Below are 17,445 nucleotides of genomic sequence, written 5' to 3'. Positions count from 1 at the left end.
AGACCTGGACCCAATATACCGGCCACTGCAGCGGACAGCTGAAACTGACAACCGGAAGCGGCAGGGACAGGCCACTATAAATGCCGGAGGAAACACCACAGAAGCGCTTCACAGGAGGCTCCCAAGCACTGAGGATGTCACCTAGACAGGGGACGAAACGTTTGCAACAAAAATTTCCAGCTCGGCGAACAGAACCACAACAACTAAGTATAGAATTTGGGAAGATATGTTGCAGTTGTACAGGACATGGATGAGGCCACACCTGGAGCATTGTGATCAGTTTTGGTCACCTTGATACAGGAAGAATGTTATTAAACTGGAAAATTGCAGAAGAAAGTTACAAGGATGTTGCCAGGACTCAATGTGATGTGTTACAGGGAGATGTTCGACAACTAGGACATTTTTCTTTAGAGCATAGGAGACTGAGCGGGGGATCTAACAGAAGTGTATAAGATCATGCAAGGTATACATGGGGTTAATACACAGACTTTTTCCCAGAGTTGGGGAATCGAGGACTAGAGGGCATCAATTTAAGGTTAGAGAGGAAAGAATAAAAGAGAACTTGAGGGGCAACTTTTTTTACACAGAGGGTGGTACGTATATAGAATGAGCTGCCAGTGGAAGTGGTTGAGGTGTGTACATTAACAAAATTTAAAAGGCATTTGGACAAACACATGGTTAGGAAAGGTTTAGAAGGATATGGGCCAAGTGCAAGGAAATGGGGTTAGCGTCGGTGGATATTTTGGTCGGTATGGACCAGTTTCGGCCAAATCGACTGTCTTTGTGCTGTAGGTCTCTATTTAGAGAATAGTCCATGCCTCTATTCTTCCTACCAAAGTGCATGACCTCACACATTTCCATGTTGTATTTCATTTTCCACTTCTTTGCCCACTTTCCTAACCTGTCCAAATCCTTCTTCAGCCTCCCTGCCTCCTCAATACTACCTGCCCCTCCACCTATCTTTGTATCATCTGCAAACTTAGCCAGAATGCCCTCAGTTCCTTCATCCAGATCATTAATCTATAAAGTGAAAAATTACAGTCCCAGCACTGACCCTTGTGGAACAATACTAGTCACTGGCTTTCATCCCCAACTCTCTGCCTCCTGTCAGACAGCCAATCTTCTGTCCATGCTAGTACCTTGCCTCTAATACCATGGGCCCTTATCTTATTCAGTAGCTTCTTGTACAGCACCTTATCAAAGGCCTTCTGGAAGTCCAGGTAGATAACATCCATTGGCTCTCCATGGTCTAATCTGCTTGTTACCTCCTCAGAGGTCTGTAGAGGTCAAATCATTGAGTGCATTTAAGACAGAGATAGGTTCTTGATTAGTAAAGGAATCATGGGTTATGGGGAGAAGAAGGAGAATAGGGTTGAGAAACATTTCAACCAGAATCAAATAGTGGAGCAGACTCGATGGGCCAAACGGCCTAATTCTGCTCCTATGTCTTATAGTCTTATTTAGGATGGGTCACAAGGAGCAAGAATGAGCAAACTTCAGATTTATGAATGGTTTCTTCTCGATTGTTACCATCTAAAAACACATCAAAACCAGTTGATCAGAATCAGAAACTCAGGAGAATCAACCAATCCAGAGGCACAGACATTAATATGGAATCAATAGCATAGGATCCCAGCCTCTAGTTATAGTGCTACCTCTCCCAACAGGCTAGATAGTCTCCATGTGACCACCAGCTTGCGTGCAAAAGAAAGTCATTTGGCCTATCAACTATATTCTACCATTCAATGATATCATGGCTGATCAACAATCCTCAAATCCACATTCTTGCCTTTTCCCTATAACCCTCGAATCCCTTACTGATTAAAAATCTGTCTTTCTGCCTTGAATATACTTAATGATCCACCTTCAACAGTCCTCTGTGGTAATGAATTCCACAGATTCACTACTCCCAGAGGAAATTCATCCTCCATATGCGGGTAACATATGCGACCATTGAGTTAATTACTCACTTGAAATACTCTGAAGAAAGGAGACATACCTGAACATACTCCCTGATTCTCTGCTTCGAGCCGACTGATTCTATATGAAGTCTCAGCAGGTTTTGGCACGAGTGTTGTCATTCGTTGGTGTTTCTGTTTGGCCCTGATCCTTTCCATCCTAATGTAGAGGGATGGAGGAGGAAGAGGAAAAGTGAGAAGAGAAAGTGTGGTGACTATGACAAGGTCAGCCAGATGGACCTCATAGAATATGAGTTCCCTGACTGGACCAGATTAAAAGCCCCAATCAGGGAATCCTGGTTGACAAATAAAAAAGGGAGTGTCAGACATTCAGACATTTTGACACTCAGAGCTGAAGCAGAGTCAAGGACTTCGCACGTGTAAATAACTGCTGGTTTGGTGACAGGATACTGGCCTCTGTGGAGTTATGTCAGCAGGAAATTTCTGAAAACAGGGACAATAGTTCCCCTTTCTTTCTCACACAATGGAACATACTAGCTTCTAAATAACCCAACGACCACAGAGGCTGCCGCACTCTGAGCCTTTGGTCTCTCAGTTAGCTGCAAGATTTACCTGCCCACTCATTGTAATTGCAGCATTAGCATTGATGGCCCAGTCAATAACTCCTTCTGATTGAGTTCAACGCTTATTTTAGCTCCGAAAAGAACCTCAGTATTGAATGTTCCCTCACTGGGAATAAGAATTTCTCCTGACATTCCATTTGGGTTTATTGCTTCTATCACAGTGGCCAACATTTGACTCCCTGTCAAGGGGAGAGATCTTATTCCTGCCTAGGCTATTAAGCTATTCTAATAAAATGTACAAAACCATCTCCCACCATTGTCATTCTACCAGAAAGAAATTAGTGTGACACACTCTGAGGGGTTTAACATTGACGCGTTCTTCTAAGCATCTAAATGTCTATTACATGCTCCCAGGCAGCTTTTCTCTTGGCTCTCCTTATGTTGCTGAGTACAGAATGTACGCAGATGTACAGAAAGGTGTACACTCCTTTTGAGTGATTTCCATCAGCATAATTGGGTACCTTTATTTGACAACAGATTGAACTTTCCTCATTCCTGAAGAAGGGCTTATGCCCGAAACGTCGATTCTCCTGCTCCTTGGATGCTGCCTGACCTGCTGCGCTTTTCCAGCAACACATTTTCAGCTTGCCACTGTTTGGTCAATCAGTGGATTCGTGGTTCACAATGGGATTTAGGACTTTAGACAATGATGGATAACATTGTAAATTTGGTTTCTCAGGGTTAAATCGGAGTGTGAGGGAACTCTAGATTTTACTGCACCTTTTCATGCGTGTACAACGCTAATCATTTTTAAAATTAAACTTACTGTTTTTTCAGCATCTCCATGGATAACCTCTCTTTCTCTAGTCTTGCTGTAACTCCTTTCTTAACTTTAGCTTCAAATAGTTCAGCTCCTCTGTGCAAACAGAAGAAACGAATGAATCACTTGTATCTCATTTGCTCATCAACTCAACTTTTTTTATTAAACGATTTTCACTCATGAGATGTGGGCATCACCAACAAAGCCAGAATTTATTGCCCATCCCTTATTGTCCTTAAACTGAGTGGCTTGCTTTTCACAGAGCAGTCAAGAGTCAAGGACATTGCAATGGGTTTGGAGTCACATCTACTGCCCCCTCTGATAGGAGGCGCAAACAATGTTATTAAATAAAATCTAACTGAAATTGAGCATGTTTCATTATTTCTTACTAAATCAACCATAAAACATCTTCAATGGCTTGGTTTGAGGGCTATTTTTTGATTTTCAGAATCTAGTTGGTCTTTAATCCATCCATGGATGTGGGTATGGCAAGCCAGGCCAGTACTTATTGCCCATTCCCTACTTTCCCAGAAGGTACAGTCATACAGCACGGAAACAGACCCTTCGGTCCAACTCGCTCATCCGATCAAGTTTCCCACATCAAACAAATCCCACCATTGCAGCAGTTGGCACATTATCCTCTGAACTTTTCCTATTCATGTACCTGTCCAAATATCTTATAACTGCACCAGCATCTACCACCTTCTCTGGCAGTTCAGTCTACGTAAGGACCGCCTCTGTGTAAAGAAGTTATCCCTCAGGTCCCTTCTAAATCTTTCTCCTCTCACCTTAAAAACACATCCCCTAAGCTTTGAACTCCCCTACTATAATGTTGAGGATTTGGAGTCACACAAAGGTCAGATCAGATTAGGATGGCAGATTTCCTTCCCTTAAGGACAGTAATTGTTTTTTACAACAATCAACAATACTTGGTGATAATTGTGTCAGCTCTTTATTCTAAATTTTATTCTGCTAACCATCTTCTCTCTGATACCTCACACTCAGTCTATCTCTGCTACTGCACCCATCTCCCACCAAGACTCATGTTCTCCCAATCTCACTATTGCCTGCAACATGTTTGCTCATTTACTCTCTCCCAGCGCTACCCCCAACACCACAAACCCTGCCTAGCCTTTGTGCTGCCAACTCCCTCATTCAGGACACTTCCTAACATGGTCCAGCGCTACTCGTTTTCATCTCAGAATCACAGAACTGTTTACAGTGCAGAAAGAGGCCATTCAGCCCACTGTGCCTGCACCAGTTCTATTCCCTACTGCCAGTCTCCAGCCTGTTCCCCATCTCCCTGCACACCATTTCTGTCCAAGTAACCATCCAAGGCCCTCTTGAATGCCTCAACCTAACCTGCCTCCACCACATTTCCTGGCAATGCTAACTACTGGCTGTGCAAACAAATGTTTGTTCACGTCATTCTTGCTGCGTTTGTACGTTAAACCTATTCCCTCTTGTTATTTTTTCTTTTAAAAGTGGAATCGGTTTCTCCTTATTTACACTACCCAGCCTGGCTCATGATTTTGAGAACCTCTATCACAATTCATCTGAGCCTTCTTATCTCCAAGGTGAACAGTTCCAACTCCTTCAATCTGTCCTCAAACTGAAGTTTCTCATTCCTGGAACGTCACATTCTTGTACATTACTTCTGCACTCTCTCCAATGCATTCATATCTTTCCTAGAATGTGACACCCACAAATGTACACATTACTCTAATTGAGGTCTAACAAGCGTCTTGTACCAGTTTAACATCATCTCCTCACTCTATCCCCCCATCAATAGACTATTAAACTTTATTTACTGCTCTCTCCACTTGTCCCACACCTTCAATGATCTGCACACAGGTACACCCAGGTCCCTCTGCTCCTGCATTTGCTTTAGAATTGTATCCTCTCTTTTATATTATCTTTCAGTGTTCTTCCGACCAAAATGCATCATATTACATTCTCTGCATTGAACCTCATCTCCCGATACATCTGCCTCTTAAGAGTCCAGGTGAGTGGTGAGCTACCCAATATTCAGCTCCTCACCCCTTATGAGGAGAGATTCCTAGTCCTCACCTCGCAGAGTAGGGCCTGGACTGGTATTGAAGGCTGCCCTTGAGTTACTGTGTCGGGAGCTTCTGAGTGAAAGCTGTCCTCCTTGACTGTACTGAAGTCTGCTGAGAACTAAGACAATCTGCCAAGCTTTGTTTGCACTAAACAGTACAGCAAGATGAACCTCACACATCTAGCTAAGGGGGCAAAACACAAAAAGGCAAAGCAATGCAAGGCACAGCCGCTGTCAGCCTCCATGTCGGTTTACACTGAGTGCGTACTGTGACGGTTAGCAAAGGGCATGGAGGCGTAGTCTGGTCCAGTCCATGAGCTGAGTGTGTGTTCCTGATCACACAGTATCTGCAGCATTAAAATCAGAGTATAATTCAAGTGCAGAATCAGAGTTATACCATGAGGGCTCTTCAAGATTGGAACATGTCAGATGCCACTGTCTGTAAATGCGGACAGAGCCCAAAGGGGATGGTCTGTGGAGTCTGTGCCTGGTTTCCTACATGGAGATAAATTGGGAGCAAGTGGCAAACTGAATCCATAAGATACATGCTCCAGGTTCCTAGTGCGATTTCCCCACGTTGAGCTTATTTCGTGAGTTCGGGAAGATGGCAGTCTGAATATTAATGAGGGGAGTTGTGGCATTAACAAGTCATTGAACAGTGAGCATTACTTGACATCTTGCCCAGTGAGAATCTTACCATGCCACTTGTGGAAAGCATAAAAGATGGAGTGAGATGAGATGATCTCGATATCAAGGCCTTGTTGGTTCTGTTGTCTGATTGTGCTGAAGTGGGAGATGGCACGGGGCAGGGTGACTCTAGGCACACGGACACACAAGATGGCCACTGAGCCATAAGTTGGCCATTTGACACACAAGATGGTGGCCGGACCTCAATATGGAGAGAGAGACAGCAGAGCAGATACAGACACAGCCTAGGGCCACCAGAATGCCAGCACAATGCACCCATAATGTAGTTGATTAGTTTAAGGCAGGTGGGGGAGAGAATATACATCAGTAATGTTTACTGCCTGCTAAAGTGTCTGGGTCCAGCCAACACCTTTGATAGAAATGCTAACAGTTTGATACTAACTCCTACAGAGTGATAATAGTCAGGGCTGCAGTAATCGTCCTTCTCAGGAAGAGCGATTAGTGCCCATTACTACAGCAATGGACTTCCATGCAGACATTGAAACTGACAGTGTCTGCGCTGAAACTGACAACGACCGCGCTGAAATGAACAAAGGCTGCGCTGGAACTGACAATGACTGGACTGAAACCGTTAATGATTCTGCAGTGTTTACAATAAACAAACCATGTTACAGAGACAATAATCTCATCACTGACCTATTATGTCACAACATGTATAAAAGTATCTTGACATGTGCTCCGGGCTGAGAGAAGACTCACAGCTGACCTCTGTGCTGTTGGTGTCTTTCTCTCCCCAGAGCTCTGGTATTTCCTTGTACAATAAACTTTGTCATTGAATCCCGACTGGGACTCTGAGGTTGGTGATTTTCCCCACAACACAATGCCACACACCCACCCACAGCTCACATCCCTCAGACCCCATATATGATTCTTCCCCTCGTCTTTGGATACAAAGATTGTGAAAAGCTTTGATCATTTCTTATTCTGAGACACATTTTCCGATTTCACCGACTATCAATACTTCTATTGGCCTTGGAGAGTGGAAACAGGTATTTCTTGTTGCTCTGAGAAAACTATAGCAGTCGGATAGTTTAATTAAGAGGAAGGAAAAGGAATAAGCTCTTTTCAATAATTCTTGCCAAATGCTGATATTTGTGTTAAAGACATACTGGTACTAAGTAAATGTATTAATTTTTTATATGTAAACTACTCTGGAAATATTGGCCACATAGGTTTTAGTTGTAATTACAAAAAAAAAATCAATTCTGCAACTCAGCCTATGAATTGTTAGAATTAGTTTTGTCATACTGCACTCTGGGAAATTATTATTTTTCATTTCCATCAATGGGATGTTGGTGTTGCCAGCTGGGCCAGCAATTCCTAACTGCTCATCCCTAATTGCCCAGAGGGTGTTGATGATTCATCCACATTGCTGCGGCTCTGGAGTCACATATAGGCCAGACCAGGTAAGGACAGCAGATTTCCTTCACTAAAGGACATGAGTGAACTAATTGTATATTTGTGTGTGTTGACATTGATCACATGGTCATCATTAAGCCAACTTTAAATATCTTGGCTTTTACTGAATTCAAATTTGACAGTCTGGTATCATGGGATGCAAACTCATTTCACCAGAGCATTAGCCTAGGCCTGTGAATTACTGGCCTAGGCCAGTGACAATATCACTAAGACACTACCTGCCCATGAATTATGTACAGGTATTGTTATATTTTATATTCAAAGTTCCTTTTGAAAATGAGGAGGTAGTGTAATATATTGCTATACAGTATATAGGGATTTCATTCCCTCCCTTCTGCCCTCTCTGCTGGGAAGTGTAAAGAACATTGTTCAATAATGGCTACATGCAGTTAGTCTTACTCAGTGCAACACACAACAATCACTGAGCTTCACATTTATATAGTTGCCTATTCATTTCTGTCTTTTGTTTTGAAATTTAGATTGTTTTTATAATCATTGAGAATCACAGAATTCCTACAGTGTGGGAGTAGGCCATCTGGCCCATCAAATCCACACAGACCCTCTGAAGAGCATCCCACCTAGACCAATCCTCCTATCCTCGCATACACCACAGCCAATGCACACATCCCTAGACACTACAGGCAATTTTAGCATGGCCAGTCCATCTAACCTGCACAGCTTTGGACTGTGGGAGGAAACTGGAGCACTTGGGGGAAACCCATGCAGACACTGGGAGAATGCGCAAACTCCACACAGGCCATTGCTCGAGGGTGGAATTGAACTTGGTCCCTGGCATTGGGAGGTAGCAGTGCTAACCACTGAGCCACTGCACCACCCCATTGTTATTCCTGAGGGAACATGATCTTTGCGTAGTGATGCCCACAGTAACTATAGTGTTGAGGAATCTGAAAAATCCATTAGTATAATATCTAATTAAGTTCCATTAGTTAGTCTTTGCCTGATTCAAAAGGCTGTGGATTTAAAGTGAATCCAGGATTGGGTCATGTAATATAATGTGATATTTCAAAGCATTGTTGAGTGAGTGCTACACTGTTGGGGATAACAGCTTCTGATTTAAATATTGGCTAACTGTTTGGATCGATATTTAAGATCCCATGACATTATTTAGTGGCCCCACACATGGAATATCTAATAAAGGCTGGACTTCAATGCTGAGAAAACCAGGGATCCCGATTATCATTCCAGGTAAGAGCAACTTATTCAGCTTCAACAAGGAATTGAAATAGGGAGATGTAGTTTTACAGCAAAATGGAGACTAAGTCCACCAGTTGCGGTACTTGTCAGCTGAGGAAAGTGGGATCTCATTGATGTGAGCATTGAAGAAGGAGCCTCTGGTGAAGTGCTTTAGCCACAGTCCACAATAACATACGATGGGTTCCAGGAATTCATTCTTACCTTGCTGCCAGCAGTTTGGAAGCCTTTAGGTCTGCCACAACATGTAGGAAGTAGTAACTCAGGAAGACCCTCCTCTGGGCTAGCAGGAAGAGGAAGCAGGTACTGTCCCAAATAATGCCTGCCTGCTTATTTGGAACCTCACAGCTTTCAAGCAAGTCATCTTTATTTGCTGAAAACACAGACCAAAAATATAGTAAACTTCCATTAGAAATCAATGCGTAACCAGAGAAAGGCAGCCAGCCAGTCAGAAACCTTCTGCTCACATGAGTATTACAGAGATATACAACACAGAAACAGAGCCTTCGGTCCAAGTCATCCATGTTGACCAGATATCTTAAATTAATGTAGATTCATTTGCCAGCTTTTGGCTCATATCCCTCTAATCCCTTCCTATTCATGCACCCATCCAGATGCCTTTTAAATGTTGTAACTGTACCAGCCTCCTCATTTCCTCTGGCAGCTCATTCCAAACATGTACCACCCTTTGAGTGCAAAAGCTGCCCCTTAGGTCCCTTTTAAATCTTTCCTCTCTCACCTTAAATCTGCGCCCTCTCGTCTTGAACTTCCCTATCCTGGGGAAAACATCGTGGCTATTCATCCTATCCACGCCCCTCAAGATTTATGAACTTCTTTAAAGTTATCCTTCAAACTCCGACCCTCCAGGGAAAATAACCCCAGTCTATTCAGCCTATCGCTCAAACCCTCCAACCCTAGCAACAGTCTTGTAAATCTTTTCTGCATCCTTTCAAGTTTCACAACATCCTTCCAATAGCAGGGAGAGCAGAACTGAATGCAGTATTCCAAAAGGCCTAACCAATGTCCTGTACAGCCGCAACATAACCCCCCAACTCCTATACTCAGTGCATTGACCAACGGAGGCAAGGGTACCAAACGCCTTCTTCACTACCCTGCCTACCTGTGACTCACCTTCAAGAAACTATAGGAGAAAGTGAGGGCTGCAGATGCTGGAGATCAGAGCTGAAAATGTGTTGCTGGAAAAGCACAGCAGGTCAGGCAGCATCCAAGGAGCAGGAGAATCGACGTTTCAGGCATAAGCCCTTCTTCAGGAATTCCTGAAGAAGGGCTTATGCCCGAAACGTCGATTCTCCTGTTCCTTGGATGCTACCTGACCTGCTGCGCTGTTCCAGCAACACATTTTCAGCTTCAAGAAACTATAAACCAGCACCCCAAGGTCTCTTTGTTCGGCAACACTTCCCAGGACCTTACCATTAAGCCTGAGGTTCAATAGGCACTGCTTGCCTCCCAATGTCTTTCCAGCCGGCCTTTATGTGTGAAGGCACTAGGGTAGTGAGAGCTGGCACACAGTCTAACAAGACTAGCAAGAAGCTGGAACTGGAAGTATGTGGAGATCTTCCTCCAGTCTAATAAACCATGGACATTAGCGTGATGGGAATGAGCGAGCCCGTGTTGGGGTTGCAAAATGCAGAGAGATTTTAAAATCAAAACCTTGCCCAATCAGAACCAATGTAGCAAAAGCAGGGCAGTTTGAGTGAGCAAAACTTTGTACTCATTATATGTCAGCAAAGGTTAGGGTTAAACAGGTTAGACTTAACCGATGTCAAACAGCATGCTGGTGGTGGGAAGAATCTGGTTTGGCATCAGGCTGGGTCTAAGGGGATGGATATTGTCAGTGACAAGGGAACGGAGTTTGTGCTGGGGCTGAATAGATTCCTCATGTGCATTCCTCACCTGCATTCCTCATGTGTTTACAGGATATTTTTGAGTTATTCAATACAAGCAGTGTGATGAGTCAGAGCCAGTGAAGTGGCCCTTACATTCTGGATCCCTACCCAAGGAGTTTATTTCTTTCTAATATTACTGAGCAATGGATGAAACAGTCGTCACTTACGGAGATTGTAATCTTTGATCGTGCAGGCCATGCCGAATGTCTGTACTACCCAACAGCTCTTCTCAAGCAAACTCTTCAAGTAGACACAGGAGCCAATCTGCCGGAGAGCAATTGCTGATTAGCAATTAATAAACCCTGAATAATTTGTCACGATAACTGTCATTTCATGTTCTCAGTGTTAAGCTCAAATCCTGCTCTCCCTTTTTCGGATTGAGGTTCCTGTCTCACTTGTACTAGAAATCAGCAAAGTGTGAACCAATACTCAGGAACATAAATCAACATATGAATGTACATCAGAGAAGACCATTCGGCCCCTGAAATCTACTGTGCCATTTAATAACATCATAGCCCAAGTGATAGTTGCTTCAGCTCCACTTTCCTGTCTGCCCCCAATAACCATTTGACTCCTGTGGCAGTGAAGAAGCTATCCACCACTGCCTTACAACATATAGTCAGGGATTAGTTACCCTAATCAGATACCATTGCTTCAGTGTACACTCTCAGTTTAGTACACATCCTCAGCTAAATGCACATACTTGGTTCAATGCATATTCTCAACTGCTAAGTGTACACTGTTGCTCAAGTGAAAACTGTTAGAACATAGAACAGTACAGCACAGTACAGGCCCTTCAGCCCACGATGTTGTGCTGTGCATTTATCGGAATCTAAGATCAACCTAACGTACACATCCCTCAATTTATTGCCATCCATGTGCTTGTCCAGCAGTCGCTGAAATGTCCCTAATGTCTCTGACTCTACTACCACCGCTGGCAGTGCATTCCATGTACCCACCACTCTCTGTGTAAAGAACCGACCTCTGACATCTCCCCTAAACCTTCCTCCAGTCACCTTAAAATTATGATTGTGACAGCCATTTCTACCCTGGGGAAAAGTCTCTGGCTATCGACTCGCTCTACGCCTCCCATTACCGTGTGCACCTCTATCAAGTCACCTCTCTTCTTTCTTCTCTCCAGTGTGAAAAGCCCGAGCTCACTCAACCTCTCTTCATAAGACAAGCCCTCCAATCCAGGCAGCATCCTGGTAAATCTCCTCTGCACCCTGTCTAAAGCACCTACGTCCTTGGGGCGGCACAGTGGCTCAGTGGTTAACACTGCTGCCTTGCAGTGCTAGGGACCCAGGTTCGAGTCCAGCACCAGGCAACTGTTTGCACATTCTCCCTGTGTCTGCGTGGGTTTCCTCTGGGTGTTTCAGTTTCCTCTCACAGTCCACAGATAAGCAGGTCAGGTGAATTTGCCATGCTAAATTGCCCATAGTGATAGGTGCATTAGTAAGGGAGTAGGTGAGGGTTGGTGTGTACTTGTTGGGCCGAAGGGCCTGTTTCCACACTGTAGGGAATCTAATCTAATCTAATCTAATCCTTCCTATAATGAGGTGACCAGAACTGGACACAATATTCCAAGTGTGGTCTGACCAGAGCTTTATAGAGCAGCAGCATAACCTCCTGGCTCTTAAACTCACTCCCCGTGTTAATGAAAGCCAAAACACCATATGCCTTCTTAACAACCCTATCAACTTGGGTGGCAACTTTGAGGGATCTATGCATGTGGAACCCAAGATCCCACTGTTCCTCCATACTGTCAAGAACCCTGTCCTTAACCCTGTATTTAGCATTCAAATTGGACTTTCCAAAATGAATCACTTTGCATTTATCCAGATTGAATTCCATCTGCCACTTCTCAGCCCAGCTCTGCATCCTGTCAATGTCTTGTAGCCCGCAACAGACCTTGACACTATCTACAACACCACCGACCTTTGTGTCATCAGCAAACTTACTAACTCACCCTTCCACTTCCTCATCCAAGTCATTTATAAAAAGTACAAAGAGCAGAGGCCCAAGAACAGATCCCTGCGGGACACCACTGGTCATTGACCTCCAGGAGGAATGCTTTCCATCCACGACCACTCGCTGTTTCTTTCGGCCAGTTTGCATCCAGACAACCAAATCTCCCCGTATCCTATACCTCCTAACATTCTGAATGAGCTTACCATGGGGAACCTTATCAAATGCCTGACTGAAATCCATATACACCACATCCATTGCATGACCTTTGTCAACTTGTCTCATCATGTCTTCAAAGAACTCAATAAGGTTTGTGAGGCATGACCTGCCCCTCACAAAGCCACGATGACTATCGTTAATTAAATTATGTTTTTCCAAATAGTCATAAATCCTATCTCTCAGCATCCTTTCCAGTACCTTGCTTACCACAGAAATAAGACTAACTGGTCTGTAATTCCCAGGGATTTCCCTATTCCCTTTCTTGAACAGAGGAACAACATTACCTCCCTCCAATCATCCTGTACTACTCCCGTGGAGCGTGAGAATGCAAAGATCATCGCCAGAGGTGCAGCAATCTCATCCCTCGCTTCCCGTAGTAACCTTTGGATATATCTGGTCCAGCCCTGGGAACGTATCCATCTTGATGCTTCCCAGAATTTCCAGCACATCTACTTCCTTAATATCAATCTGTTGAAGCCTATTAACCTGGTCCACGGTGTTCTCACTATCAACAAGGTCCCTCTCTCTAGTGAATACTGAAGCAAAAAACTCATTTAGGGCCTCCCCAACCTCTTCAGACTCCAGGCACATGTTCCCTTCACTATCCCTGATCGGCCGAACCCTCTCTCTGATCATTCTCTTATTCCTCACCCACCAAGGCTTTTTCACGCCCCTTCCTAGCTCCCCTCAGTCCATTTTTGAGTTCTTTCCTAGCTGCCCTGTAATCTTCTAAAGCTGTGCCAGATCCTTGCTTCCACAACCTTAAGTAAGCTTCCTTCTTCCTCTTGACGAGAAGCTCCTCTTCTCTTGTCATCCAAGGCTCCTTCACCTTACCATTCCTTGCCTGTCTCAGTGGAATAGGGTTATCATCCAACACTCGCAACAAGTGCTCCTTAAACAGCCTCCACATTTCTCTTGTGCATTTCCCATAGAACAATTATTCCCAATTTATATTCCACAGCTCCTGTCTAACAACAGTATAATTTCCCCTCCCCCAATTAAATACCTCCCACACTGTCTGTTCCTATCCCTCTCCATGGCTTTGGTAAAGGTGAGACAGTTGTGGTCACTCATCGAAATGCTCTCCCACCGAGCGATCTGACACCTAGCCTGCCTCGTTGCCTAGTACCAAATCCAATATGGCCTTCCCCAATCGGCCTATCTATGTATTGTGTCAGGAATCCTTCCTGACATACCTGACAAAATCGGCTCCATCCAGACCCGCATCTACACTATGGAGGTTCCAGTCAATATTGGGTAATTTGAAGTCGCCCATAGCAACGACTCTGTTACATTTCCAGGATCTGCTCTCTAATCTGTTCATCCATCTCTCTGCTGTTATTGGGGTTGGGGGAGGGGGCGGTGCTCTGTAACAAATACCCAATAAAGTGACAACTCCTTCCCTGTTACTGACTCCCACCCATACTGACTCAGTGGACAAACCCTCGTCAACAATCTCCTTTTTTTTTTAAGGTTTACTTACAGTGTGGAAACAGGCCCTTCGGCCCAACAAGTCCGCACCGACCCGCCGAAGCGCAACCCACCTATACCCCTACATTTGCCCCTTCACCTAACACCACGGGCAATTTAGCATGGCCAATTCACCTGACCTGCACATCTTTGTAACTGTGGGAGGAAACCGGAGCACCCGGAGGAAACCCACGCAGACACGGGGAGAACGTGCAAACTCCACACAGACAGTCGCCTGAGACGGGAATTGAACCCGGGTCTCTGGCGCTATGAGGCAGCAGTGCTAACCACTGTGCCACCGTGCCGCCCCTTTTCTGCAGCTGTAATACACTCTCTAATTAACAATGCTACTCCCCCTCCTCTTTTACCCCCCCTCCCTGTTCCTTTTAAAAGACCTAAACTCTGGAACATCCAGCAACCATTCCTGCCCCAGTGAAATCCATCCCTCGCTGATATGGCCACAACATCGTAGTTCTAAGTACTGATCCCTGCTCTAGGTTCATCACTCTTATTCCTGACACTCCTTGTATTGAAACAGACACACTTTAACCCTTCCCTTTGCCCTATCAAGTGTGTATCCTTCCTAATGGACTCTCTACAGTCTAATGTCTGCCTGGTCAATAACTACACTCCTCTGTGATCTGTATCTCTGGTTCCCGTTCCCCAGCCAAACTAGTTTAAAGTCTCTCAGAGTGCTCCCGCAAAACCGCTTAAAACATTTGGATATGTTTGGAAATATGGTTATGCACATATTGCCAGTCAGGTTTTCATTATTTGAGCTAAGTCATTAAGCTATATGGAAAGTGTATAGAATTTGTTTGAAAATCAACCTGTTCAGAAGTGTTATTTCATACCTTTAGAACAGGTGGGATTTAAACCCTACCCCTGAGTTAGATACACTATAACTACACCACAAGAGCCCCTAGTTATAGCGTCGTAGACTCAGAAATGTACAGAGAAACAGACCCTTCGGTCCAACCCGTCCATGCCGACCAGATATCCCAACCCAATCTAGTCCCACCTGCCAGCACCCGGCCCATATCCCTCCAAACTCTTCCTATTCATATACCCATCCAAATGCCTTTTAAATGTTGCAATTGTACCAGCCTCCATCACTTCCTCTGGCAGCTCATTCCATACCCGTACCACCCTCTGCATGAAAAAGTTGCCCCTCAGGTCCCTTGTATATCCTTCCCCTCTCACCCTAAACCTATGCCCTCTAGATCTGGACTCCCCCAACCCAGGGAAAAGAAAGACTTTGTTTATTTATCCTATCCATGTCCCTCATGATTTTGTAAACCTCTTCAGCCTGCGATACTCCAGGGAAAACAGCCCCAGCCTGTTCAGCCTCTCCCTATCGCTCAAATCCTCCAAATCTGGCAACATCTTGCAAATCTTTTCTGAACCCTTTCAAGTTTCACAACGTCTTTCCGATAGGAAGGAGACCAGAATTACACACAATATTCCAAAAGTGGCCTAACCAATGTCCTGTACAACCGCAACATGACCTCCCAACACCTGTACTCAATACTCTGTATTCATTTTCTGAATTGTTTATTTGATTAAACACGCTTTTATGCTTAAACAGACATTCCTGGTTTAGCAGTTGTTCCTGGTTAAGTATACTACCTGTTGTTGGCCTGTGTTGTACAGTGTTAGTGTTCCCCCCCTGAGCTAGGAGATCTAGCTTAAAATCCCAGCTGCTCCAGAGGTGTGTAATGACATTCCTGAACAGATTGATTAAAATACCTACAGTCTATTGTATGAATGTGATTTGCCCAGCGCAGACAGTTAATGCTGTCTCACTTGTAATTGTTGGACTCAGACGTGACATTCTCATTGTCTTGCCACAATCTTTCTTCACAAATCATGTTTTTATTATTGTTAGATTCCTTCTGATATCTCTCTACAATATTTACTGGTTGCAGGAGATTCCACAGTTGACCCTATCCATTAGAGATGGGTCAGGTAAGATAGCCAACAATATTCATATCCATGAAAGAATTAATTTGTACAAGGTTTCCACTAGCCTTCTCCTTTATACTTTTAATTAGATAATATACAGCCCAGAAAGAGGCTATTTATCCCAGATAGTCTGAACTGGATGTAGGTTTGCTCGCTGAGCTGGAAGGTTCGATTTCGGACGTTTCACCACCATACTCGGTAACATCATCAGGGAGCCTCCGGTGAAGCACTGATGGTATGCCCCACCTTTTATTTATGTGTTTAGGTTTCCTTGGGTTGGTGATGTCATTTCCTGCGATGATGTCATTTCCTGTTGTGGAATAGCATCACCAGCCCAAGAAAACATGAGCACATAAATAAAAAGCGGGCCATACCGCCCGTGCTTCACCGGAGGCTCACTGATGATGTTACCTAGTATGGTGATGAAATGACTGAAAGCATCTTCCAGCTCAGTGAGCAAACTAACATCCAGAACCTCAACCTGAGCTACACATCTTCTCAAAACTCACTAGTCTGTACTGGTGCTTATGCTTCAAATAAGCCTCCTCCCAAGTGAGGCTCTTATGTAGCCAATCAATGGCCTTCTCTTAGCTCCCGCGGGATTTGACTGAAGCAATGACGAATGCTGGTCAGGTGTGCCTCAGCACGTCAGCAGTAACGGAGGGATGGGTTTCTGGGCAATTGGTGCAGGATTACTGTTGGCATCATGTACTGTCTGCCTGGCATCATTGACGAGCAAACAAATCATGATTACTTTTTGATTTTTGAGGCTGTCAGGACTGAATCCACATTTGCTCATAGCCCGAGCTGAGGGAAGGAGTCAAGGGCACCGACAATAAACTTTGCTGATTAGTAACTGAGATTATAAATGAAAAAAATCCTGCTTCCCCACCTCCTCCCACCCTGCCCCCTGTAAAAATTCCATCTCATATTCCCAATTCCTTCGTCTCCACCGCATCTGCTCCCAGGAGGACCAGTTCCAATACCGAACAACCCAGATGGCCTCCTTCTTCAAAGACCGCAATTTCCCGCCAGACGTGGTCGACGATGCCCTTCACCGCATCTCTTCCACTTCCTGCTCCTCCGCCCTTGAGCCCCGCCCCTCCAATCGCCACCAGGACAGAACCCCACTGGTCCTCACCTACCACCCCACCAACGTCCATATACATCGTATCATCCGTCGTCATTTCCGCCACCTCCAAACGGACCCCACCAC

At 44.6% G+C, this 17,445-nt stretch overlaps 1 protein-coding gene across 1 annotated transcript in view; it reads right to left on the bottom strand.

The window, feature by feature from the left end:
- The window catches only part of LOC122559893 (piezo-type mechanosensitive ion channel component 2-like), a gene marked incomplete at its 5' end in the record, with an annotated part of 241,404 nt that overhangs the window by 129,138 nt on the left and 94,821 nt on the right, over window positions 1-17,445 (bottom strand). The window contains 4 exons of the mRNA XM_043710001.1: window positions 2,000-2,118; window positions 3,309-3,398; window positions 8,905-9,073; window positions 10,775-10,871. Coding sequence (XP_043565936.1) covers window positions 2,000-2,118; window positions 3,309-3,398; window positions 8,905-9,073; window positions 10,775-10,871 — 475 coding nt within the window. The remainder of the gene's footprint in view (window positions 1-1,999; window positions 2,119-3,308; window positions 3,399-8,904; window positions 9,074-10,774; window positions 10,872-17,445) is intronic.

The sequence above is a fragment of the Chiloscyllium plagiosum genome, chromosome 20, assembly GCF_004010195.1.
Source record: "Chiloscyllium plagiosum isolate BGI_BamShark_2017 chromosome 20, ASM401019v2, whole genome shotgun sequence".
NCBI lineage: Eukaryota > Metazoa > Chordata > Chondrichthyes > Orectolobiformes > Hemiscylliidae > Chiloscyllium > Chiloscyllium plagiosum.
The sequence above is the reverse complement of the archived record's forward strand: the minus strand, read 5'-3'. Positions and strand labels throughout refer to the sequence as shown.